This window comes from Martes martes (assembly GCF_963455335.1).
Source record: "Martes martes genome assembly, chromosome: 14".
Classification (NCBI taxonomy): domain Eukaryota; kingdom Metazoa; phylum Chordata; class Mammalia; order Carnivora; family Mustelidae; genus Martes; species Martes martes.
The window spans coordinates 51,431,671-51,456,558 of record NC_137902.1 but is presented as its reverse complement, the minus strand read 5'-3'; the positions used below and the strand labels follow the sequence as shown (position 1 = coordinate 51,456,558).

Sequence of the window (24,888 nt, the reverse complement as noted above, 5' to 3'; positions counted from 1 at the left end):
TTTCTGGACTGCCTGCCTGCCTCTGGACAGCGATGTGAGAGAGAAATAAACAGCCGTCCACTGAAGCCATCGCATCTGGGAGTGTGTGTTGCGGTAACCTTACGGTAATGCATTCGAAGGCCGGTGTGGTTGCCCTAAGGGCGTGAGGGAGTGAGTGTTAGCAGATGAGAGCGCCTCTGACTGAAGGGCCTGGCAGCCATGTTTACGTAAAGGAGCTTGGATTTTGTTCTGGCGAGGATGCTTCCGTGACCTAATCTGCGTTTTTCACAACATTTTGACTGGTATGTGGGGAAAGGAATGGAACAAAACGTGAACCAGTGAGGGGGCTCCTCTGGTTGTTCAGGCAAGAGATGCCCATGGTTTGGTCAAAGATGGCGGGGGCGGTGTGTGACAAGGGATTCAGACTCTGGATGTGTTTTGATGGCAGATGATAAAGGATCACCTCATAACCTTGACTTTAAGGGGTTTGCATGTTCAGGAATAAATGAATTATATAACGTGTTTAACACAGGCCCTAGCATGTAACTAGTATTGTTGTTTCTAAAACAGCTTTCTGACCCCGAAGATGTCACTTATCCCAGCACAAGGTGCTGATAGATTGAGCAAGGAAAGAAGTTCATGTTTTACTAAGCAACTGACTCCTTTGATGTCTGTGCACATGGTCTCAGATTGTCCCTGCGGTCGTCTTGAGGAGAGAGTACAGCCCAGACCCAGAGAGATCCTCATCACCGCAGGGAGTCTGAAAATTCACTCGCTCTGCCCATCTCCAAACAGCAGCTACTGTGTGCTAGGCAGTGTTCTAGAAACTGAGGGAAAAGTGACAACAAGGTATATTACGTCGCTGCCCTCGTGTTCCCGTTCTTCTTTTCGCTGGGAGGAATAAGGAAAGTGAGGCACATTTATTTTTTATCAGCTCATCTAATCTCCCCCACAGGCCCTACCCACCCTGCTGGGAATTCAGGACACCTCATTTACTAAATAATGATATCTCAAGACTCTTCCCAGTTAAAAGCTCAAGCCTGCAGAATTCTCTCTTCCTCAACATGGATTATGGCTGTACCTCAGGGTTTACCACAAGAGGCAAGGTGGGGAGAGGGGTCTGGTTGGTGTGGGACCCCTTGAGCCTGGCTGCGGCTGATGTTGCACAAAATGATTTCCTTCCAGATGCCTAAGTGGGTAAAGAGTAAGGCGCCCCACTTTTTACTTTGTCCCTGAGACACTGTCTTACACCATGGAGGTCACCATCTGTAGGTCTCTCCACCAGCTCCCCTGCCTCAGCCTTCTTCAACCATCCACTTGCTTCCTTTCTTACCAGAATATCCTCTGGGCCTCCTCTTTTGGGATTTAGCCTTCCTTTCCCATTTCCCTGGGGCCCTACTGACAAAACGACTTCCAGATAGGGTTGACTGATGTACAAGTAAATTTTTAACATAAGTATGTTCTCTGCAATATTTAGGACATATTTACACTAAAAAATTGTTGGTTATCTGAAATTCAAATCTAACTGGTGTCCTATATTTTCTCTGGTACATCTACTTCTAGGGAACTTGGCTATGGCAGATAGCAATGAAAAACACAGCCCTGGAATTTTCAAAATATTATGCCCCAAATAAGGCTTAGCTCCTGCTAGCCTCTTGGCTGGGCAGACTTAGAGGGGCTTCAGAAAGAAAACTTCTCTCTACCTCCTCCCTAGCATAGGCTATTCCTTGTCCCTTAGAAGAATTCATTGTATGTGAAGTATGTGTGTATGAGAACATGGGGCAGAGGGATGGTGAAGGAGCCACCTTTAGCTTCCTACCCCCCCGAGGCCCAATCTCACCAGGCAGGCCTCTCTGGGATGTGGGTACCCCCATCCTGCTGGCAAGGTGATTGCTTACCTAGGATTTTTATGAGGACATTTTTATTGAGCTATAATTGAAAAGAAGCAAAATTCCAAGACATTCCAGATTTTTCTCATAAGCCTCCTTCAGAAATGTGTGTGTGCGCACACGTGTGCTTGTGTGTGTGTGTGTGTGCGTGCGCGCGCGTGCGTGAATACTCATAGACTATGGCCAGACCACATCAGAGTTTTTGTTGAAAAAAATGAGGACGTGTGTGTGTGTGTGTGTGTGTGTGTGTGTGTGTGACATTTAATCTTTCTCTCTTTTTCTCTAAATTAAGGACCAGAATAAAGATGAGCCGGGAGTCCGGAGAGCCTGTAAAACCCTTTTCATTAAGCAAATATTCTACTGTTTGGAGAATTGGGGTTTTATGTAAGAGGGCTGCATTTGTCATTACAGCCTAATATCCTAATGTAAGTTTACAACCGTACTTAAGAAATCTGTAATAGAATGCAGAACCTGTTATGTAGGTAAAAATGCTTGGCTAAAGTTTATAAATCATACACATTTATTTTAAAGAATGCAAAAGTAAATCCAGATGATGGCCTTCTAGAAACAGTCTGGGTGTGACTACCACATTGTGCCCCATTGCTGTTCTGAGAAGCTGCAGAAAAGACTCTGTGTCTTTCAGGGTCTGTGTGACCAGCCCTCTCATCCTCCCTGTTCAGGAAGGATGGAGACACAGATCGTCTTTCCCAGCTCCCCTGAAAGAAAAGAAACTCAAGCTTTTGTTGAGCACCTACTATGTACTAGGTGCTGGTTTTCATGCTCACACAGACCTGTGTGATGCTGTTATCCACCCTATTTTCACACTTGAGAAATGTGAGGTTCAGAGGAGTCAGCTACCTGCTCAGGCTCGGGATGGAGTCTGAGGGAAAACCCAAGTCTGAGTATATCCAAGGTTCCTGCCCTTCCCGTCACTCCCTTTCTGCCCCAGGCAGCTCTGCATGGTGGTAGGAGTGATAAATGTCACAGTCTCCGAGGCTAGACACATCGCTACTTCTCAGGAGGGACAAAGCTGGGTTGGGAGTGAGGTAGGTCAGACTGGGCACCTCTGTGCGGTGGTCCTTTCTGGGACGCTCCTGAATCCACTGACCCATTGTCTCGTCCAAAGGATTCATTCTTGCCTGGCCGTGCCTGTGATCTGATTAAATTTCATGAAATGAACAGATGAGATTCTTTCAGACCAAAAGATAGATTCAGAATCAAGTGACCTCAGAGGTTCATTGAAAGAACACACTTGAAAACAAGGATCTCCTAGCGATGGGAATGTCCCCCAGCCTACACCATGACTCTGGTGACCAGGTAAACACAGGGCTTCATCAAGTGGAGGCTGGGCCTCATCCCATGGCTCTGGCTTTCAGGGCCTTGGCTTTGCCTCGCTTGGCTTCTGATATTCTTGCCTCTACCAGCTGACTCCCTCTGCTTCTCTACTTTGAGACTCCACCGCCTTATGGCTCCTGCTTCCTGACTTCCCTCAGGGTAGCTCCTCACCCATCCTGGTACCGCCTCCCACTCAAACTCTCCAAGAGAGAGGACCGTGTTGGGTCAGCAGTTTTGTTCAGGAAAGAGCAGCCATCAGGGGCAGCCCCCCACATTAGACCACCCCAAGGACCTCTGGCTCCTTGTGGATCAGGAGATTTAACGGTTAGGGCCAAGTTTGGCTGCAAGTAACAGAGACTTGGAGAATAGTGGCTTCAACAGGATAAACATTTCTTTCTTTTGTAGAGGAAGTGTGGAGGCAGAGGCAGTCCATGACTAGCCAAGACTTCTCCCACAGTAGGCAGCACCGTGAAGAAGAGAAATCAAAAGGGCACTCCCCTTCCTCCTTCGAAGAGACTTACCAGCAGTTCCACACATTAATTCACTTTTATCTTATTGGCCAGAATGTAGTCACATGGCCACACTTACCGGCAAGAGAGGATGGGAGATGTTCTATGTTAACTGGGTACATTGCCAGCCAGCTCATAACTGAGGTTCTTTACCAAAAGGGGAGGCTTTTGGGAGCAAGTAGAAGTCGATGCCCAGGTGCCCATCCTGATGCAACCATCTGTGGCAAGCACAGTAGAGCCATATGGTAGAGAGCGTGTGATATCAGAAATACCTGAGCAAGGAATACATACCAGTCCTGGTCTAAGGGGGCCTTGCCTGGATAGTACAGAGGGCATATCTTTATCTGTGGTGCGTGCTCTAAAAGGAACTAGAAGCATCCCCTTGTCTCTCCCTTAAGTTTCCCCTTAATAGTTCTGTCTGTTAGTTCATCATTCCAGTAAAACCAGCGCCTTCCTCAGCACCCCTTTTAAAGCATGCCCATGATCCTTGGAAAATCAACCTGTACTCAGTTATTTGTGAATTTTCTCAGATCAGCTTAAGCCACAACCTTCATCCCCAGTGACTGCCGAAATCAGCATGGCCCTAGCAGTCAGCAGCGCTGAGCCAGAGTCCTGGGAGGCTTGATACCTCATCTTTTGGGGTCCCGGTTGTGGGTCCCAGGAGCCCCATTTTAGGCCTAGAGGGTATAGGAGGCAAAGCCTGAATATCTGTACAGGGGTGTGAAAAGGGAAGTGTTTTGAGGGAGGGAGGACAGAGAGATGGGCTGATGAAAGGCTCTGAAGTGGCAGCTGGGGTATAGGAAATCTCAGAGGTGGGAAATTCTAGCAGCTCCCCAGGAAAGAGGACCATCGAATGGCTCAGGAAGCATGGATAAGGATATTAATGCAAAAGTCTGGGGGACAAGCTGGGAAGAGCAGAGTGAACTGAGGAAAGTGAGAGTGCTGGGAGCTGGGAGCTGGCAGGAGGGCAGTGCCTGGTTAGGGTCGGAGTAGGTAATTCCCTTTGAGTTTCCCTCAAACCAGGTTCTCCCAAGACCCCAGTGGCTGCAGACCCCATACTGTATGCTGCCCTCCCCACCCCCTGTAAGGGAGGAAATAGAGGCGGCAGCTGTCAAGACCAGGCTGGGAGCTGGAGGCCAGCAGATCCACAGAGGTCCCTGGTGACCAAGAAGTCTTGGGCTGCTCAGTGGGAGTCTGTGGGCCTGGAAAGTCAACTGGTTGGAGCTTAGAACAGAAAGAGGTATGGCAGGGAATGCTCCCTTTCTGGCAGCCTCTCCACCCTGCCCACCTCAGGGCTTTTGCCACCACTATCCCCCTGGAGCCCCCAACTATCTTCCAATCTTGAGTGGGGCTCTGAGCAGATATAAGCCAGGGCCTGTTGTCCTCCATGTTCCTCTGTCGCTGTGGGAGCTCGCCTTCCTGCACCCTGCCACCAGTGGAGTGGATGGATGTGGCTACTCTGTCCTTCCCTCATTTGCCCATTCCTCCAGTGGCTAATTGGGTGTTTAAAAACCAGGGCTTTTGGTCGGAGCTGGCTCGCTGCTATGCTGGTTATGGATTCTTATGTAATAAAGAACCCCAAAATGTAGTCCTTATATCACATGATTTTATGGGTCCTTATGGCTTAGATGGACTATTCTTCTGTTCCGTGTGGCACTGATGGAGGTCAATTGGTGGTATTTAGCTGCCAGACATGTTTGTCTGGAGAGTTCACGATGGATTCATTGAAATATCTAGTGCTTTGGAAGGGAAGCAGGAAGGCTAGACTCAGTTGACCAGTTTGGACTCCTGGCCTCTCTAGCATGGTCGTCTGAGGGCAGTAGGACTTCGTGTATGGTGGTTCAGGGCTCCCAGAGTGTTACCAGAAACCCAGGCAGAAGTTATAAGGCATCTTCTGACCCAGCTTCAGAAGTCCCACAATGCCACTTCTGCTCCAAATTCTATTGGCAAGCAAGTCACTAAGGACAACCCAAAATGAAGAAGGTTCAGGAAGTGTATTATGATTCTACCACAGCTGGCTAAGCGACCTTGAGAAAGCTTACTTAAACTCTTTGAGCCTCAGTTTCACAACAATAAGATGGAAATAAGACAACAATATCGACTTCTTATGGCCTATGGGAATTAAGTAATTACATATGTCTCATCAACAACTGGTGTATAAAAACCTATTCATGATCATCAATATCTGCAATTTCCTCTTCTTCTTGGACACTCTGATGGACTACATTTCCCAGCCTCCCCTGCAGATGGATGTGACCATGTGACTGAGTTCTGCCCACGGAACTAGAGGGGATATGATATGTCTGGCCTCTGCATCCTCCATGCTTGCTTTCCTTAACCTCCATGCCCCCACCAACCTGTGTTGTAAGGAAGAAATAAACTTGGCTTGTCGGAGCCATGAACCTACCTTGACTAGTGCACTAATATATAATAAACTCTCAATTAAAGTTAGAGGCTCTCTGGCCTAACCTCTCTACGCTTGTGTTCTCATCGATAAAATGAGGGTGATATTAGCAACTTATCCCATAGGAGTGTGAGGATGGGATGAAATAATATGTAGTTTGACTTAATGGCTTAGATTCTCTTTGATCACAGTTATTTCATCTAAACATGACATACTATAAACCAGGTAATCATCACATTTTTCTTAAAACAAAATTATCTATAATAAAGCCTCTTGAAGATTTTAAAAGACTAACATGTGAATTTGCGGTATTGTAGGCCAGAAACCAATGAAAATGGTATCATCTAAATTCAGAATATTTCCTAAAATCCATTTGATATGGATTTCAAAACTTAAATATATAGAATAGGATGTTTCTAATTTTAGAAGATAGTCCATTTATTTTTGACTTTTTAAATTAGGAAATATTTTAGGAAGGAGTACCTGGGGGGCTCAGTCACTTGAGCGTCCAACTCTTGGTTTCGGCTCAAATCATGATCTCAGGGTCATAAGATCAAGTCCTGTGGCAGGCTCTGTGCTCAGTGGGGAATCTACTTGAGATTCTCCCTCTCCCTCTGCCCCTCTGCCCTGTTTTCACGCGCTCTTTCTCTCAAATAAATAAATGTAAAAAAAGAAAAGAAAAGATGTAACAAGCACCTGTATTCCCACAACTCAGTACGGTCAAATCTTAACATTTTGCTATATTTGATTTGGTTTTTTTCCTCAAGAAATAAAACGGCGGGGAGGGTGTTTCTAAAACACTTAGCATGGTGCTTGGCATTTGCAAGGCAGTCTGTAATTATCAGCAAGTTTTTTTTAACATTTTATTTTGAAATAATTTTACATTTACAGAGTTATAACACTAATAGAGACATTTCTTGTATACCCACCACCCAGCTGCCTCTAACATTAGCCTCTTACATAACTATAGCGTATATATCAAAGAGATCAAAACTGGTGTCACACTATTAACCAAACCACAAACTTTTTTTTTTTTTCAGATTTCACCAGTTTTCCTATTTCTGTTTCTTCTTTTCTTCTATTCTTCTGTTTCAGAATCTAATCTAAAATACGATGTCGGATTTAGGTCAGCTAATTTTTAACAATTCGTTCCACACTCTGAGAGCACCGCCAACTTTTTATCTGAGATGGGGTTCTGTGCCACAGATGAAGCCGGGGCCCATGGACTTGTGACAATAATCACAGCTCTCCTCTCAAGAAGCTCTCCACGTGTTGCACAAAGCCCTTCCTCTAATCCCTATGTAGTCCTTACAATAATCTTGAATGTTGGCTCTCTTGAGTCTCACATTACGGGTGAAGAAACTGGGTTATGGAGAGACTCACCGAGGTCACACACCTCAGGTCAAGGGCAAAGATAAATTTGAACCCAGGTAATCTGGCTCCAAAGTCATCCCCACTTCCTTCGCGAGGCTGCTCTAGAGAAGACAGGAGCAGACGCCCCACCGCAGACTTCCCAGGGCAAGCGTGGCAGGCAAGAAGTCTTCCGGATGGAGATGCCAGTCTCGAGCTCAACCTCTGTTTCCTCAGACGCTCTGGGGAATGTTTGGCCTTCCTACCACGTGCCTTCTTAGGCTTCCTTTCCTCTTCTCCCTGCAGCCCAAACCTCAAAGCTCCAAGAAGGTGACCTGCTGAAACTCAAGCCCAGGGTGTGGCTCTGCCCTAGATTCTGGGCACTCCAGCCCAGCCAGCAGGAACAGGCTGCCCACATTCATAGACCCGGATGTTGATTTAGAGACTGACTTCTGGAACCACTATTTTGGGTCCCGCTGACGGTGCATGAGCAAAAAATAGCAACAAGGGCTGAATTGTCAGGCACCGGGGGGATCCAGAGGAACTGGAGGTGGGCAGTCGGGTCTATTGGGCAGGGACTAGCTTTGTCTATTCTGGAGACTAGATGCCCCCAACCTGAGGATGAATTGAGAACAGTTTTCCATCCCCAGCTTGGAGAGCGGCCCTGCCTGTTTGGGCACCGCAACACCAGCCCTTCTGCAGTCCTCCAGCTACACTGTATGTTTAACCTTGGAAAAGGCTCAGAGAGAACCTCAGGTAGCAAACAACCAGCTAGGATTAGGACCAAGTGCTGCAGGGAGAAGAGCAGGGAGCTGGCTGGACAGAACTCTTCCTTTGAGGCCAGAGCCCAGAGATCCTGTATCCCTGAGGCACATTCCATCCTCATTTTACCTTCTCTGAGCCTTGGGTCATTAGATGATAAAACAGGGATGTTCATCCCTACATATCAGACAAGGCAGCGGCTGTGTGCACAGCTTATGAACTGTGGGAGGAGGACTGGGGGCACAGCCTGGGCTCAGCTCACTCAGATGGACACCCTGACTTGGATCTGCGTCTGCTTGGGAGAAAGAGACACCTTTTCCTGCACCAAGCCCAGCAGTGATTCAGCCTGAAAGGCTGATGTGTTCCAAGGAGGCACAGGTGCAAAGGAAAAGCACCTGTCTTCTGGAAACAGACCAGATGGCAGAGAAGGGCAAGGACCGTCTGCACAGAAGGCAGAGCTGGCCCCAGAGAGCACTGGTGTGGAGTGGGGAGGAAGTGTCAAAGGTGGCCAGGAAAGAACGAGATGGACTGGGGAGAGGGTGTCGGGGTGCCCAAGGGGTAAGCATGCAGGTGGAGCTCGGGGAAGAGGAGGTGCCTTCCGGGGGCAGGCCCACTCCCGGGGCCAGCAGGGATCCAGTCCCCGGGCGAACTCTGTAGAGAAGGCCTCGTGGCAGTGGGGGCCAACTTGCAGCTGTGGTGCCGACGACCCCAGAGCTTCGCCTGAGGGTAGGGTCACAGCCAGCATGTGGGAGCCACGGGGACCCGAGACCATGGAAAGCCTAATCGGAGACAGCCACTTGAAAGATAATGACGAGGCACCAGTAGATTATGATTCAGAGTGACGGGTGACATCACAAAAGATGGATGGACATTTTGGCAGCCCGAGGAGGAGCCCTTCTCTCAGGTTTAGAGGGTCCAGAAGGGCTTCCCAGAAGTGAGAGCTAAACTGAGACTCTCAGAGACCCCGTTGAGAATGGGTGAGGGTGGTACGTTTGGGCGGTAGCATCTGAAACCTATGCAAAATACCAGAGGTAAGAGAATGCGGTGCATTGTGGAAACTGCAAGGGAATTTACCATTTCTTAATTACACGGTGTGCATGGGAACAGAATTACAAGAGATAAGTCTACAAATACAAGAAGGTTCTCAGATAATGAAGCATCTTTATACTTCATCAAGGTGTTTGTACTTAGAGGGTTGCAAGCAGAGTAGTGACATGATTGGATTTTCATTTTGTAAGACGTCTGCATGGAGACCTGGATGGGCAAGGCTGGAGACAGAGAGACCAACAGTGGGCTATTACTGCTGATCAAAGGTCCGGGGGAGAGGTGAGGGTGACTCGAAGTTGAGTACTCACAACAAAGATGAAGCCAGGTGAGCAGACCCAAGGGGTACTGAGGAGGTAGAATCACATAGAATCACCCCTGTCTGAGAGGCAGGGTTCCAAGGCACCACCTGTCACTGACTTGAACAATAATGGCTGTCAGAACTCTTCATTCAAATGAAGAAGTAGGAAAAATTCAGCCAGTGGGATGGGGCTGATGAAAAGTGCAGCTGAGTTTGAAGTTTAAGTGCAATATTCAAATAGAGGTGGGCAATGGGATACAGAGGTTTGAAACTCAGGGGAGAGAATTGGGCTGCCACGGCGGGGGTCTAGGAGTCATCGGCCTGGAGATGTGAACGGAAGCTGTGGGGGCAAGAGGACACCCCCCCCCCCCAGCAGGGTGGAAACTCTCCAGGAGTGAAGAGGCAGCAGCGAGAAGACTGGGAGCTTTGTACATTGTTTTATTTTATTTTATTTTTTTAAAGATTTTATTTATTTATTTGACACAGAGAGGGAGAGATCATAAGTAGGCAGAGAGGCAGGCAGAGAGAGAGAGAGGAGGAAGCAGGCTCCCCGCTGAGCAGAGAGCCCGATGCGGGGCTTGATCCCAGGACCCTGAGATCATGACCTGAGCCGAAGGCAGAGGCTTAACCCACTGAGCCACCCAGGCGCCCCTTTACATTGTTTTATTAGGGCACGAATACTGAGAAACTTAGAGTGAAATGTTTTGCTCCATCATATAACCATCCTTCGCCTGGGATTTCTGGGCTGTCTCCTCCCCAGACCCTATCCTCTCAGTTAATACTTGTGTTTTCCAGATGCCTCTCGCTTGAGTCAGTCCTTTTTAAAGTAAAGCATAGATGAAAAGATTCAAGAGATGCTACTTGCACAGCAAAAGTTCTGATGATTGCTTTTTGCTAGGGTGGGCATGGAGAGGATGCTGACGCACTGAACATCGGTCTTGATTCCGACAACCTAGCTCTTGGCTGATGCTACAATGGAGGACAAATTGAAGAAAGGACCAGCTAATTCTCAGCACTTGTGCCCTCTTCCTCCCTTTTGCACCCGAGGCAGATACCACTGATTAACCCTCACCTGCCCTCTGTCTCCAAGGAGACTTGACATGGACTCAGAACCTTTCTGTAGGTTGCCCTCACGCTGACTCAGAGCAGGCAAGTCTTCTGGACTCTCATGGCCATCCCGGGAGTAAGACACACCCCACAAACCACCAGAAGACCTCCTGTCTTTATTATGATGAACTTTTTATTATAGAGACAGACTGAACTCTCTTTTGTATAAAGAATCTCTGGATTGGGTCAGGGAAATCCACCTGCTAAAGGTCACCACTCAGTTCTCCCTGCTTCTGCCTCAGCTAAGCCCCCACTTGCTATTTATACCTCAAGGTCTTTGGAAACAGCAGAGGCTGCTGTCCCCAGGGCCAGGCTGGCTGGGTTAGGCCATGCTGGCTAGAGGGTCAGGGCTCCCGGCTGCTCACCAAGTCAGAGTCGCCCTGTCTCCCGCCCCAGTCGGTTGTCCAGAACCTGGAGCTGCCGGAGGAAGCCCGAGTTGGGGCAGATATCACGGTGGGCCTGCACCGTCTGGATGGCCTCCACCAGGGTCATGTTCTCGCAGATCATGAGGAAGGCCAGGACAACTGTAGCAGAGCGGCTCACCCCCATAGCACAGTGTACCAGCACACGGCCTGCAGGAAGACACAGCCTAGTGTCAGCTACCTGCCCTTGCACTGACCACCCCACTGGGAACTGAAGATCCTTCTGCCAGCCTCAGCCCACCTGTCACAGCACCCCGGAATACTGACAGTGTTCTCACAGTCAGATGGGGCAGCTGAGGCCTAGGTAGGGAAAGGGACTGGCTCAAGGTCACACAGCAAGTTAACAGGTGGGATTCCCTTCTCCAAGTCCAATGTGCTTCCTCTGGAATCCTTTGCAACTCTGGTAGGGTGGGAGGGGATACTGTATTTCTGGAGTTCCCTGGATTTGTGGCAGATGACAGGGGTGTCCACCTACCTCCCCTTCCTGCCAGTTCTTTCCCTGTCCCTGTAACCTTTTGCCAAGGCCTCATCTTAGAAGGGCCTGCTCAACCTTTGCTAGGCCCTGTACCTTCTGCCCAACACACTTATTGAGGGATATGGTTACAGGGACAACCACACTGGACCTTAACTACGTCTGTGATTGTTGGTCCCCTGAAGGGGACACTCACTAAATGGTAGTAGCTCATTGCTCCGTGGGGTGGGAAGGTTGTTGAAGTGGTTTGTAACTCTGGACACCCAATCCAGCAGTGCTACTGGAAAAAGAGCCCCAGATTTCCCCCCCATCATCACCACCACCACAACCATCACCATCCCACCCCCCAGCCCCCATGCCTTTCCCAGCAGCTCACCCTGGGGAACACTGAGGGCAGTTCGGATGTATCGAGCAACAGGTAGAAAGTAGACACTGAGGTCGAAGAAGGGGTTGTCATCAGCCTCAATGCCATAGTACTCCAAGGGCATTCCACGGTAAAACTTGGCACCTGTGTCCACTTGAAACTTGCCTGCAGCAACATTCACGACATGGGTGATGCCCAGCTGGATCAGCTTGCTCTTGTCCCTGGCTGCATATCTAGAGGGAAGGCATGGGGGAGTTGAAAGGGGGGCAGGTCTCATTGGGTCCCCTCTGACTGGGCTACAACTTATCCCCTTCCCTCCTCTGCCATCCTCCTCCAAGTGTGAGACTGGAAAGAGTGAACAGGCCTGAGTGAAGGGGCTCCTCTAGTTAAAGTTCAAGACTCTTTTTCACTCTGGTCAAGAGCAGTTTGGCCACATGCATCAAAAGCCTTAAAAATATATGAAATATCTACATACTTTCCCTCAGCAAGTCCCCTTCTAGGAACTTAAAGGAAAAAACCCCAAAATGTGTCCAAAAAAGTGGATCTAATGACATTCAAGATAGTGAAAAATTGGAAGAAATCACTAAATATCCTGTAACAGGAGACTGAGTGTGGCATAGCTAAATGAAATACTTTTCAACCCTTAAGATGTTACAGTTACAGGTAAAGGAGGAAAGGTGTCTGTGCTATATTGAGAACCTGTGGAAAATGCAGGATACAATACAGAACACTGTTTAAAAATATTTTCGAAAGATGTTATGTGGTTCCATTTCAAAAGCTTTCTACCTAAAGCAGATTACAAAATGGGACTAGAAAGAGGTATCATTTTTTTTAAAGATTTTATTTATTTATTTGGCAGACAGAGATCAGAAGTAGGCAGAGAGGCAGGCAGAGAGAGAGGAGGAAGCAGGCTCCCTGCAGAGCAGAGAGCCCGACGCGGGGCTCGATCCCAGGACCCTGGTTTCATGACCTGAGCCGAAGGCAGAGGCTTTAACCCACTGAGCCACCCAGGCGTCCCAAGGTATCATTTTTGTAAAAAAAAAAAAAAAATGTGAAAAGGCATTTATGTACCTAGATGTGTATGCATTTTTTAAAAGTCAACAAGGATTTTATTACTGTTTACCTGGTGGGGGATAGCCTACTTGCCGTATTATTAACAAGATACTGAACATATTTTCTAAATATTAAGGATAATTTCTAAAATCCATATATTGATCCATAGGTTTCAAATTTTAGGAAAACTTTTGGGAAAATGACTCATAATTCTTTCTTTATAACTGTACACCCTAGAGAAACCTACGTGTGTGCTCCCAGGACCCATGTACTAGACCGTTCCTAGGATCACTGTTCACAATAGCCAAAAAGTCAAAACAACTGAAATGTCCATATATGACCAAATGGATAAACTATGGTATAGTCATACAAATGAATAGTATACAGCAATGAAGAATGAGTGAGCCACAGCTGCATAGAACATGGGTGAATCTGACAATATTGAGCAAATAAAATCAGGCACAAAATGCACACAATATGATTCCATTCATATAGCTTTAAGAGATAAGCAAAACCACATTGTTAGGTATATGGATGTTGAAACTATAAAGAAAAGCAAGGAGATTATTTCAATACTTAGTAGCCATCTACAGGGAAGGGGGTTATGCTGAGAAGGGTCAGTTACTTTCGAGGCATAAGGAATGTCCTGTTTCTTAACATGGATGGTGAAACAGTTCGTATGTCCTGTATGTACTTTTCTTATGTGTGTTCTATTTCCACAGTTAAAATTAATAACATAAAAGGATAGGGAGGGGCGCCTGGGCGGCTCATGATCCCAGTGTTCTGGGATCAAGCCCCGCATCCGGCTCTCTGCTCAGCAGGGAGACTGCTTCCCCCCCCCCGCCCCCCGCCTGCCTCTCTGCCAACTTGTGATCTCTATCTGATAAATAAATAAAATCTTAAAAAATAATAAAATAAAAGGATAGGGATGTGTGGAAAGAGATGGTGGGAGGCAAAGACAGTGCCCCCTCTGCCCCTGCAAGACTAGGGGAGAGGCTTTCCTTCTATTCCCTCCACCTCCTGCCGTGGGTTGTACTTACGCATCTCCTAGGAAGAGGTTGGGCCAGACCTCATTGACGTGGCTCAGCATGGCGGCCCGACGGACCCACAGCAAGCGCTGGAGGTAGGCCAGTGTGGGCGGCTGGTAGGGGGACCCCCGGACTGCCCCGTGGATCTTGGGCCTCCGGAGATCTTGCTTCTGCAGCGAGTCCATCCTGAAACAGAGTGGACACTGTGGTGGTTGGGGGCAGGATCCCCACCAGTGGGTCCAGCTGAAGGGGAGGCCCAGGCATGGTGCAGGGCCCAGGGGCCACTGGGGTGTGGCAGGAAGGGCCTCAACTATTTTGGATGAGGTTATTAACCACCTCAGCTGGGGCTGAGACCTAGTTGCTTTTCCCCAGAGAACAAGGGAATCAATCTGTTGTCACTGCTATGGAGCTGGGAAGGTCTCTCTTGCCCTTTCCAGAGGTCCCGGATGTTGGAAGCTTTGCCCAAGGAGCCATTGGAGTTCCTTGTCGGTAGCAACTAGTCAGTACAGACTCTCCCCCCTTAAGTCACTGGTACTTTTGACTTTGTAGGGATGGGGACCTTAGAGGTGCACTTAGGAAGGCCCTCACACCTGGCAGCTCACCTTGGGCCCCCTCCTTTATTTCCAAGTCTGCTCCCAAGGTCCCTAGTCCCTCCCATTTTCAGGTGCTTGAAGGGCAGAGCCCATCTCATGAAATGGCATTTGTTAGCATCTCCATACGAAGTAAGCTGATGCCTCGTAAGAGCCTGAGGCCTCACTCAGACGAATGTTTTAAGTGATGCCCAAAGCTGTGTGGCTGATAGGGAGCAAGGCTGGGGTTTCAGTCCGGTCGTGCCCCAAGCCTTCCGGCTGCCACCTCTGGGAACTCCAGAGAGGGTCACTACTCCGTCCGTCTCTACAGAGGAGCCTGGTGCTGCTGTGGCACCTCTATCTCTAGGCCCTGGGATGTTCCTCCTTACCCCCATGACTCAGGCCAGTGCTGCAGGTCAGGCCTCACCCAGGTGGGGTGGCTTGTGTCAGGAGTCGGTTGTCTGAGGGTGTCCGGGCCCCTGCCGAGCTGGGATGTCAGTGGCACCAGAACCTGAGGCTGGTGCGGAGCTGGGAAGGAGTGCCTATCTTGACTAATTGTCCCTGGCCCCCTCAGCCAGTAACTAGGGAAGGTACAAACTGGGAAGAACATCTTTTCTCTTGGGTAGGCAGTGACAGGACCGGGAAGAGAAATGGGCACCCAGGAGGCCACTGGCTTGACCAAGCTCACCCAGTGGGCAGCTGGTGGGCAGGGTGGAAGTGAAGACCCGGCTTTCCCCCTCATCTCCCACTGTCACCTCTCAGGGCAGGCTGAGTGGCCTGCCACCTACCTAGGGCATGGCCTGGGGCCGGGAGTGGGGGAGTGGGTACAGGGATGGGACTCAGCACCCAAGCGGAACCCGGCCGCTGCGGGTTCCGCCCAGAACACAAATGCTGTGAAGTGGCTAGAATTCCAGGTCTTTCCCTTGGAGCCGGTGGGGGTGGGGTCTGAGTGCAGACCTAGGCCACTGTGGACTGAAGTGCAATCCTTCCAAACTCCAAGGCCCCTCTCTGCTTGGCATCTCTGGGACGAAGGCCCTTGGCCCTGGAACTCTCCTTGGACATGGGAGGCTAACTGAAGTGGTGGAAAGAGAACTTCGGAGGGAGGGAAGAGAGAGTAACTCATTCTGTGGCCTCCGGCAAGTCTTTGCTCCGGTCTGGGCCATGGTCTGTCTTTTTCTTGTGTGAGATCCTGGCCTTGCCTTCTTAGGATTCCCTGGGTGGGGAGGGGGGTGTCTGACCTGAGAGGGAGAGCAGCGGCTGGGTTTGTGGTAACCACAGGGTAGGGAGCAGCAGCGTGTGTTGGGGTTGAGGAAAGCCCAGGCCCCAGGCTTGTCCAACCCCCACACTCCTGTGGAGCCAAAGGCTGGGGCTGAGTGAGCCGCAGGTGGGCTTGAATGGAGCTCTGCGAAGCCGGGGAGGCCCACCCCAGCCTCTGAGCTTGGCGTGGGGTGTGGCCGCCACCCTGTGGCCAGTGGGCGCATTGCAGCCCAGCTGTGCCCGGGGAGCCAGCCGCCTGGGTCTGCGTACAGGTGGCAGCATAGGCATCAAAGATTGGGGGCTGCTAGGCCACAGCCCATGTTTCAACTTCTGAGGGGCCTTAGGTCCAAGTCTGGAGAATGGGGCCTTTTCCTTGGACTTAGGGGTATTCTTTGTTTGGTTCCACCTACAGCCGCACACCTGAAGCCCCACACCCGTCTGCTTCATCCCGCTGGGGCCCAGCCCCTGCCCAAGGACTCAACCTCCAAGCTCCAGACATAGCCAAGGAAGGGAAGTCTGTGGCTGCAGCAGCTCCCCTGGTTTCTGCTGTCCCCAGAGCTGGCCTGACTCCTCCCCCCACGTTTCTTCTGCCACCAGCCACCGCAGAGCGAAGCCCGGGGCCCAGCATTTCGTAGGGACAGGCCAGGCCTGGCTCTTCTCCTCCTCCTCTCCCGCCCTCATTCTGCCTCCTTCCTGCGCCTTCTCCCTGAGCCCAACAGCTGCCTCCCTAGGCAGTGGTTTCTTGGCTCCTGGGCTGCCAATATTTATGAGGTTAGGCACTTGTTTTCTGTCTTTGTGTGTGTCCTTCCTCTCCATGTGGCTCTCCCCAGCCTCTCACAGGAGCTTGTGCTCTGCCACAGTGCTCGCCACACCACGCTGCATGCCCGTGGCCTCAGGCCAAGGCCCAGACCTCCTCAGGGCAAGGCGGCAGCCGTGGCCAGCCAGCTCCTCAGCTGAACCTCCAGACGTTCCCCCCGGCCTTCCCTCCTAGCCAGTCTCTCTGCTTCTCCTGCCTCCTCCCCAAGCACATGGGACCGTGGCCAAGGACAGTGGAGGCCAGGCATCTCAGGGCAGGACATGAGGAGTCTGGTGAAGGACGCCTCGGGGCAAGTGGCAGGTGGGCAGCCGACGGTGACCGGCCAGTGGGGCTCTGCGTACAGGTTGCAGGCCTGGCAGGACAGATCTGGGCAGAGTTCTCAGGTCTGGTATTTGTGGTCCTTGCTGAGCCAGTTCCTTCACAGGCTACTGTGAAAATTTCATGAGCTACTAAAAGGAAGGCCCCTTCCACAGGCCTATCTTAGGATAGATGCCCCCACAAAGGGTACATCTTACTATTATTATCATTATTATTACTCTTTTTATTATAATAATAATTATTATTATTACTCTTATCTCTTCAAGCCTCATCCATATCTCCCCACAGGACAGTGAGGCTTAGTCTCTGTCTCTTTGTGTTTCTTGAGGTTTCCTTCTCTGTCCAGCAATAATTGTAAGTATATTCACCACTTACTAAGGATCTACTATGGTAGATGGTAGATCCTTCTACCATCTACTATGGTACCAGACAGAGTTAATGCTTACATTTTCTCATTGGATCCTCACAGTGCCCTTATGAAGCAGCTAATATTATCCCCATTTTACAGATGAGGAAACTGAGGCTCAGAGCGATTAAGCAATATGTTCAAGGTCATACAGCCAATTAGCATGGGATCCAGGATTCAAGACCATGTCTTTCTGACTCTACCTTGCTTTGTCTCTGCCTCTGTCTCTAACCCAGTCTGTCCTCCAATCTAACCCAGTCCCTCCACAACACCCACAAGCCCAGGTGCCCTGGCCCTCATGACCCAGCATGCTCCGTGGCCCCGAGATAGGGGCACTCACCCACCTGTGGGGGTATCTGGCCCAGGCTGTGGTCTTCTCTGACGGGCACTTTGTGCTGTCTGCTTCCAGCTCCCTGTCTCCGCACACTTGATGCTGTTGCTATTTTTTGATTTGAGTTTAATTATAAAGCATGATGTGCTGCTCCCCTCTTCTGGCCTCCCCCGACACTCCCAACTCACCCACTGGTCCCTGGCATAGTCAGTGCCAAGCCCAGCCAGGCACCTGGCCTTGCCAGGGGCGGAGGCAGCCCGCAGGGGTCTGCTTGTGGTCTGGGTGTATCCATATGTTGATTGTGGGACAGGGAGAAGGAAGACCCACCAAGCCATTTTCAAAGCTCCCTTAGCCTTCAAGGGTGGTGGGAAGCGTGGGCAGAAGGTTAGAGCGGGAAGGATCTTCCATGGAGGAGGACAGAAAAAAGACTAGCCAAAACCACACACAAACTGGCAGCAATGCCAACATTAGAACCCAGGTCCGGGGGTGCTTAGCTGGGAGCTGAGAACTATAGGACTAGCCCAGGATTCAGATCTAGAAAACCTGGGCTGAGGAAAGTAGGTGTACCCTTACAAAGGTCAAGGTGAGGTTCAGAGCAGGCCTTTAGACCTGCTCTGGCCTGAAGTCAGAAGCTGTGTGTCTAGAAGCCACTGTGCCCTCTGCCAGGCTCCTCCCTGCCCCAGAAGGCCTTCCTAACCTAGACTTCACTGTCTCTTGCGGCCAGCCAGATGGTCTGTCAGGTCCTTTCCAAGGCCACTGGGGTCAGTTAGGGACCTTGGATTTGGGCCTGTTAAGATCCCTTCCTGCTCTCCAGAGACCCTCCCCATATACTCATGTACATCAGTACTCTTCTCCACTCACACTCCCAGATGCCTGAGACACACACAGACGTCTGCCTACCTACAGCCACACCTACAAGGGGTCTCTGAATTCTGAACTCCAGGGAGCTAGGGCTCAGCCCCTGCTGGGATTCCCAGAGTCCTGGGGAGAGCTGGTGGAAGCAGTTGTGGCCAAAGGCTATCACGAACACCTAGAATCCCCTCCCGTTCTCCTCCCAGCCTCCTAGCCCAGGGAACTTGGTGTCCCCGACAGAGGAGCCTCAGGGGTTGGCTGAGAAAGCAGAGAATTCCCACCTGAGGGGACTGAAGACAGTAGCCAACATGGAGCGCAGGCAGCAGGAGGAAGCAGATGGGGTAGCATGCTCTAGGGCAGACCGCACGCTGGGTTCTTACCATCTTCTTAGTCTCCACCTGAGCCAGAGCCTCCAGCAGCACCAACAGGGCCAGTGCCGGGGAAACAAAGTGGCCCAGCCCTGTGGCAGGGAGAAAGGACCAGCTCTGGGGGAGAGATGAGCTCCGTGTTATAGGTTGGCAACCCAAGGCCCAGATCGGCTGGGACTTGTAAGGGAAGGGGCAAGACCTGCCACCTAACCTGTCTCTGCCTTGAACCCTCTGTGTAAGGTCAGGTGGGTATGGGTGCCGAGAGAGATAAACCAGGTTTGGGGCCCAGGGCTCATGGAGAGACATGACCTCTCCCCATCATCTTTCAGAGTCCCTAGGTCTGCGGTGTACGGCTGCCTAGGCTGCATACTGCATAATTCCTGGGGCTCCAGTTGCATAGGCTGTTTGGTGGTTGGCACCTCCAGGAACTGTGCAATGCTGCAGCCTGTCTGATTTCCCCAAAGTCAGCTGCCTGATGGGAAAGAAGCTGAGACTTGAGGTCAGGGTATTTAAGGGCTCCAGGCCAAGGAAGTGGGGCAACTGTACATAATCAGAGATCTGCTGTTCTACCAGTTTCCTGAAACTGGTTCAGAGGAGAGAGCAGGATGCCATTCCTGTCTCTCTCTTGGCTCCCCATACCTGCAGAGCTCCCCACAACAGTTTCCCACCCAGCTCAGCCCTGGTCTAATCTCAAACCCAGCTATAATCCTGATTCCTCCCATTACACTCATCCCCAAACTCTAAACCTAGCTCTCCATCCTGCCCTAATCCCCACCCCCAAAATGCTCACCCTCCTGCCAGTGTCAGGAAGGGGGCAGAGTGCTAAAGTGCTCCCCCTTAGTGGCGCTGGTTATGCATTCAGAGACAAAAAAAGCTTTTGGTGGGGGGCCCGGCAGGGGGAAATTCAATCCACACCTGGCTGGAGAAACCTGCCACTTTCCCAACTCCCAAGAGAGCCTAGGCCAGTCACCCACCCCCAGCCGGCAGACCCTCTGAGCCAGAGGGGTGGTGGGGCACACAGCCCAAGTCAGGGCTGAGGACAGATGAGGGAAGGAGCAGCATGGGTAGGAGCTAGAGGTGGGCTAGGGCCAGTGGAAAGCAGCCTTGGGGCATACTCCCCAGTCCATGGCCCTCAGCGGGGATGTGAATGAAAGGAAGGTGGGCTGTAGGAGACAGACAGGAACAGACCCAGCCTGGGCATGGTGGGAGAGGAAGGGCTGTGGACTCTGTGGCTCCCTCACAATGCTGCTCCCTGCACCACCAGTTACCACAGGAAGAAACACCCCTGTCTCCTCCCAGCTGAGCTGGAGGAAAACTTTTCACAGGGCTGGTGCCAAGGAGATTGAAGCAGCACTCGGTGCGCATTTGTGGTCTGGAAGCCTGAGAAGCAGCGTGGCTGCAGGGGGAGCCCAACTCCTTCTCCTAGGCAGCTGGGGACACTGGGACCTCCAACAGGAATGGGGAAACCTGGGGGGGTGGGGGAAGAGGTGTTAAGGATCTGTTCCTAGTATGCAACTTAAGGACTGACTGCCTGCTAATTCTCCAAATGCCTTTGCACACGGAGCTGCCGGGCAGGGAGTCAACGGAAGCAGAAAGGAGCTGGATAGACTTTCTGGAAGACCTTTATGTCCCACAGGGATCCCGAGAACCAGAGAGGGAGAAAAGGTAGGGAGGCTCCTTCTGTGGATCTCTGAGATCAGACTGATTGGGGGAGGGCAGGTAGGGAGTGGGGTACTCGGTCCAAGACAGGGAAAAGAAGGAAAGGGAAGGGCGCGATGACAGGAGAACTGTGTATCAAGCAGGGCTCATGTGAGGAGGCCACGGCTGGTGGCAGGAGCCCCAGTTCTCCCTCCCCACTGTGAGAAGGAGATGCAGGGCTGGCCTGAAAATAACTAAGCGTAGAGTGACAGCTGCGGCCGCACTGGCCCCCCAGAGCTGTAGTTGGGTCTGGACCCCTGCCAACCCTCATTGGCCTTCCCTGCCACATTCCTTGTGCAGCCCTTACCTGACCTCTCACTTCTAATTGCACCCAGCCTGCCCCCCACCTCGTGTCCTGCTCAGCCCTCACCTGGCCCCTCAGTTCCGGCCTGTGCCCCGCAGCTGCTGGTCCAGCTGGCAGAGCTGGTGGAGGAAGCCTCGGTTGGGGAAGACCCATCGGTGTTGCCTCACGGTGATCACTGCCTGGCGCAGGGACAGCTGCTGGCGCAGCATGAGGTAGGCCAGGACCAGCGTGGCCGAGCGGCTCACCCCAACCACACAGTGCACCAGGACCTTGGCTGAGGAAGACATCCTGGTGAAAGACACTTTCCCGCCTGCTGGCCCACCCAGGAGCAGGGGTAGGGACCCACATTCTTTCCCCTGCTCTGCCTTGGGTACATCTGTAACCCTGGGCAAACTGTTCAGCCTTTATGGTTCTCAGTTTCCTGATCTGTCCAATGGGTATACCAATACCTAATTAGCATACCCTGGGGATAGGGTCCAAACTCCTTAATGTGGCTTTTACAAGACCTTCCATGAGCTGGACTGGCCCCTGCTGACCCTACAGCTCCGCCTCAGGCTGCCTCACCCCGACCTTCACCCTGAGGAACACTGAGTCACCTTCAGTTCCTCAAAGCTGTGCTGGCCTCTGGCCTCCAGCCTTAGCATACGTTATGCCAACTACCTCTAAAACTTCTCCTGTTCCTGGTCTGACTAATGTCGATTACTCATCTGACCGGTTTCGGCTAAGACATGGTTTCCCTGTGTAGTCTTTCCTGACCATTCACGGCATCACTTAAATCACAGAGCAGCTCAACCTTTTTGCACATGGCCCAGTGAATCCTGTTGTAGAGGATGGGCCCCTTACTTCCCTGGTTTGAGCGCCCTTGCCCTGTTCCTGTTCTCCTAGATCTCTTTCACATTTACCCGTTCATATGAATAGTACTCATAATTTTGACTGTCTTTCCACAAAGCATAATGACAAGTTCCATAGGAGCAGGAACTCTGCCTTGTCTAAGTGTGGATTCAGTATCTAGCTCAGCGCCTGGCACAGAAAAGATAATAAACAGAGGGGATATGAATAGGATTTCAAACAAATGAATGTCAGAGTGCTCTGGGTATCAAAAAAAGTGCAGTGAGACATAGTTTCGTCTTTCCTGTCAGGCAGATGAGAAACTGACATCCAGAGAGGGATACTGGCTAACCCGGGGGGAAGGAATTATAGGCACTGATATTTGAGGGGAAACTGGACATCGCCCCCCCCCCATGAGTAAGCAGGATGGGATATGGGTTCAGACCCAAGTCCTACCCCCAGGTGTGCTGAGAGCACGGTGGATGAAGTCGGCGGCTGAGGAGAAGTAGGCACTGATGTCGAAACTGGGGAGGTCGTGGGCCGGTACCCCCAGGTAGCTCACACTGCTGCCGTAGAAATCAGGGCTACCCTGACAGTAGAGGCCCCCGTGGGCTGCGTTCAGCACGTGGGTAATGCCCAGCTTCCATAGCTCAAAGCGGTTATTTGCCGTGGCCCTAGGAAGGGGAGGAATAGGGCTGGATCCTGGCTAAGCCACGGAGTCCAGGAAGGAGGTTTTTTCTGGCCCCCTGCTTCAGAGGGACGGAGTCATAAAGGTCCAAAGGGAGCCACAAGGAACCCAGTAGGCTTGAGCCCCATCCTCAGAGCTTTCTGGTGGAAGAGTTGGTGGCATACAGGATTATCTTTAGACCCTCTGTGCTTCCTGAGGCCATCTGCTCCTGCCTTTGCCAAGACAGGAAGGAAAGAATTGCTTCAGCTCTGGAATCCAGCTGCCCCTCCTTTCCTGCCCCATGTCTCCCCACCCACATCTGGCCTCTCCGGGCCACTACCTCATACCTGCTTCTAATTTGCAAATTCAGTGGTGACACCTTCCCTGATTCACCTTTCTCACCCACTCTGTGTCCAGAGGAGGGAGACTGGGACCAGGAAGGGGAAGTGTCTGTCTATCCCATGTCATACCCGAAAGCACCATTCCCCAGGCCTCTGCCCCTTGACTCCCCAATTGTCCTGGATTTATCAGAAGACTTCAGGACCCTCTGGGAGCTCCAGTCATCCAGGCAGGCAAAAGCCCCGCTCCCCCTGGTGGTCACACCTGATCACTGCACTGTTCCCAGCACCCTGGGGTCCTGGAGTAAGTCCCCGGCCTGGGATGTGCAGAGCAGAACTATTTCTCCTTCTTCCACCCAGCTCCCATTGCTGATAAAAAGCCCAAGAACTGTCTCTCCTTGTCCCCTTCCCCACACCCCCTCAACCAGCTACCACTCACGCATCTCCTATGTAAAGGTTGGGCCAAACTTCATCCACGTGGCTGCAAGAAACCTTCCCTGCCCTCAGGAGCTCCTCCAGTTCCAGAACGCTGGGGCAAGGCGTGGCTTCCTCTCCCCTCAGCACTGGGACGGAGGCTTCAGCCATGGGCTAGCCCAGCCCACCCACCCCTCTGTCTCTGCAGTTACTCCTCTCTGCCTCTCCAGTGTCATTTCTCCTTCCCGGAGATTGGCAGGGACAGGTGGGACAGAAGCAAGTGACTCAGCAAGTCACAGAGGCCTCCAGAAAGAACAGGACATTTTTCCCCCAAGTCACCCCCTTAACCTCAAAGTCCGTAACAACATGGAATCAGTCATATCTAGGCAAGTCACTTAAATTTCTTCCTCAGTTTCTTTATCTGTAAAGTAAGGAAAATTACATCTACCTCAAAGAAATATGAGGATTAAATGAAACAAAGGATATTCTCTGTTTAACACATGGTAGATGCCTAAGAAACATTTGTAGAACTAATAGCCTTAGGGCCCTGAATAAGGCTATTTAGTTCTGAGAACTGAGTTAAAGTGGAGATCCAGGGTGGGGAGAGGGTGGCTGGTTTCAACAATGAATGGATTTTAAAAAAAGCTCTGCAGGTCTGGGTGGGCCAAAAACTGGGTGGGAACCATATGGCTGCTGAGTGAGTTTCAGGATTATGAGGCTGAGGGGAAGTTTCCTGCATTGTAGGGTCAGAGAAGTGTGGAGAGGAGCACCCTTCATCTAAAGGGTGCTCACGGGATTTGTGGGGGAAGGTTTGAACAATGGTTCTATAATGAAAATAAATGATTTCTCAAAAGAGAAGGCTGAAATGGGCCGTGTATATCAAAGTGGGAAGAAGGGAAGTGAATGTTGCCTTAAACCTTCTGAGGAGCCAAAGGGACTGTCATCAGAAACATTTTTGGGGTGGGAGGGAGATTCTCCTGCTTACAAGGGCTTTTGTCCCCACAAAGGAAACTGCGAAAGGTCTACATATCTGTCCTTTTGTCAGAGCCAGTAACCGGCAGAAGAAGTAAGAAAACGTGTCTGCTCTCAGGTGACTTCGTGAAGGCCCTGAAGGGATGGAAGGCATATGAGCTGCAGTGGGAAGGTTTCCAGCCACCTCTGGTCTTGAGCCCAGCTTGAGGGTAAAGGCTACACCAGGGGATCCCGTGGGAGAAGTATGCGCTCATGTTCACCCTAGAACCTGTCTCCACCCCATCAGAAACACCGAAGTCTGCTCTGCACTTGATAAGAAAGAAGGTCAAGGAGGGGTTGGAGCCCAGGTCACAGATGGTTTGGGATTTGGCTTATGCCAATTCTAGGCCTGGGTTAGGGACTTTCTGATAATGAAGAGGAGCACAGGTTCTGAAGGTAGACAGATTTAAGTAGGAATACTGGCTTTAGAACATATTAATTGCGTTACCTCAACAGGTTACTCAGCCCTTCTGTGTTTTAACACCCTGCAGAGTTGGCACAAAGATTTTAAGTGAGATTCGTATGGCATGTGGAATAAGGACTGTCAGAAAGTAAAGGGGCAATAAATAGTAACAATGATCATTGGATGCTGACTCTTGGGGAGATGCTGGCTCCCTCCAAAGGAATTAGGCAAGCTCTTCTTGCTCCCAAACTTCATCTACTAATCTCATAAGCGCCCCCCCTTCTTCAC

At 50.9% G+C, this 24,888-nt stretch overlaps 1 protein-coding gene across 11 annotated transcripts; it reads right to left on the bottom strand.

Annotated features, from left to right (window-relative positions):
- Window positions 1-9,992: 9,992 nt before the first annotated feature.
- DUSP13B (dual specificity phosphatase 13B) lies at window positions 9,993-23,432 on the bottom strand (the record flags this gene model as incomplete). 11 transcript variants are annotated; one of them, XM_080823227.1, is made up of 9 exons in its annotated part: window positions 9,993-10,542; window positions 11,046-11,252; window positions 11,951-12,171; window positions 14,032-14,205; window positions 17,731-17,825; window positions 18,950-19,054; window positions 21,006-21,213; window positions 22,224-22,441; window positions 23,212-23,390. In XM_080823227.1, 6 exons carry the CDS (start codon window positions 21,090-21,092, stop codon window positions 11,050-11,052), a joined length of 885 nt encoding a protein of 294 aa, XP_080679353.1. In that variant the 3' UTR covers window positions 9,993-10,542; window positions 11,046-11,049. The 11 variants fall into 11 exon arrangements, with proteins under 11 accessions (XP_080679353.1, XP_080679350.1, XP_080679349.1 ...); XM_080823224.1 differs by having other exon boundaries at window positions 9,993-11,252; window positions 23,212-23,413; XM_080823223.1 differs by having other exon boundaries at window positions 9,993-11,252; window positions 18,851-19,054; window positions 22,224-22,663; window positions 23,212-23,403.
- Window positions 23,433-24,888: the final 1,456 nt, after the last annotated feature.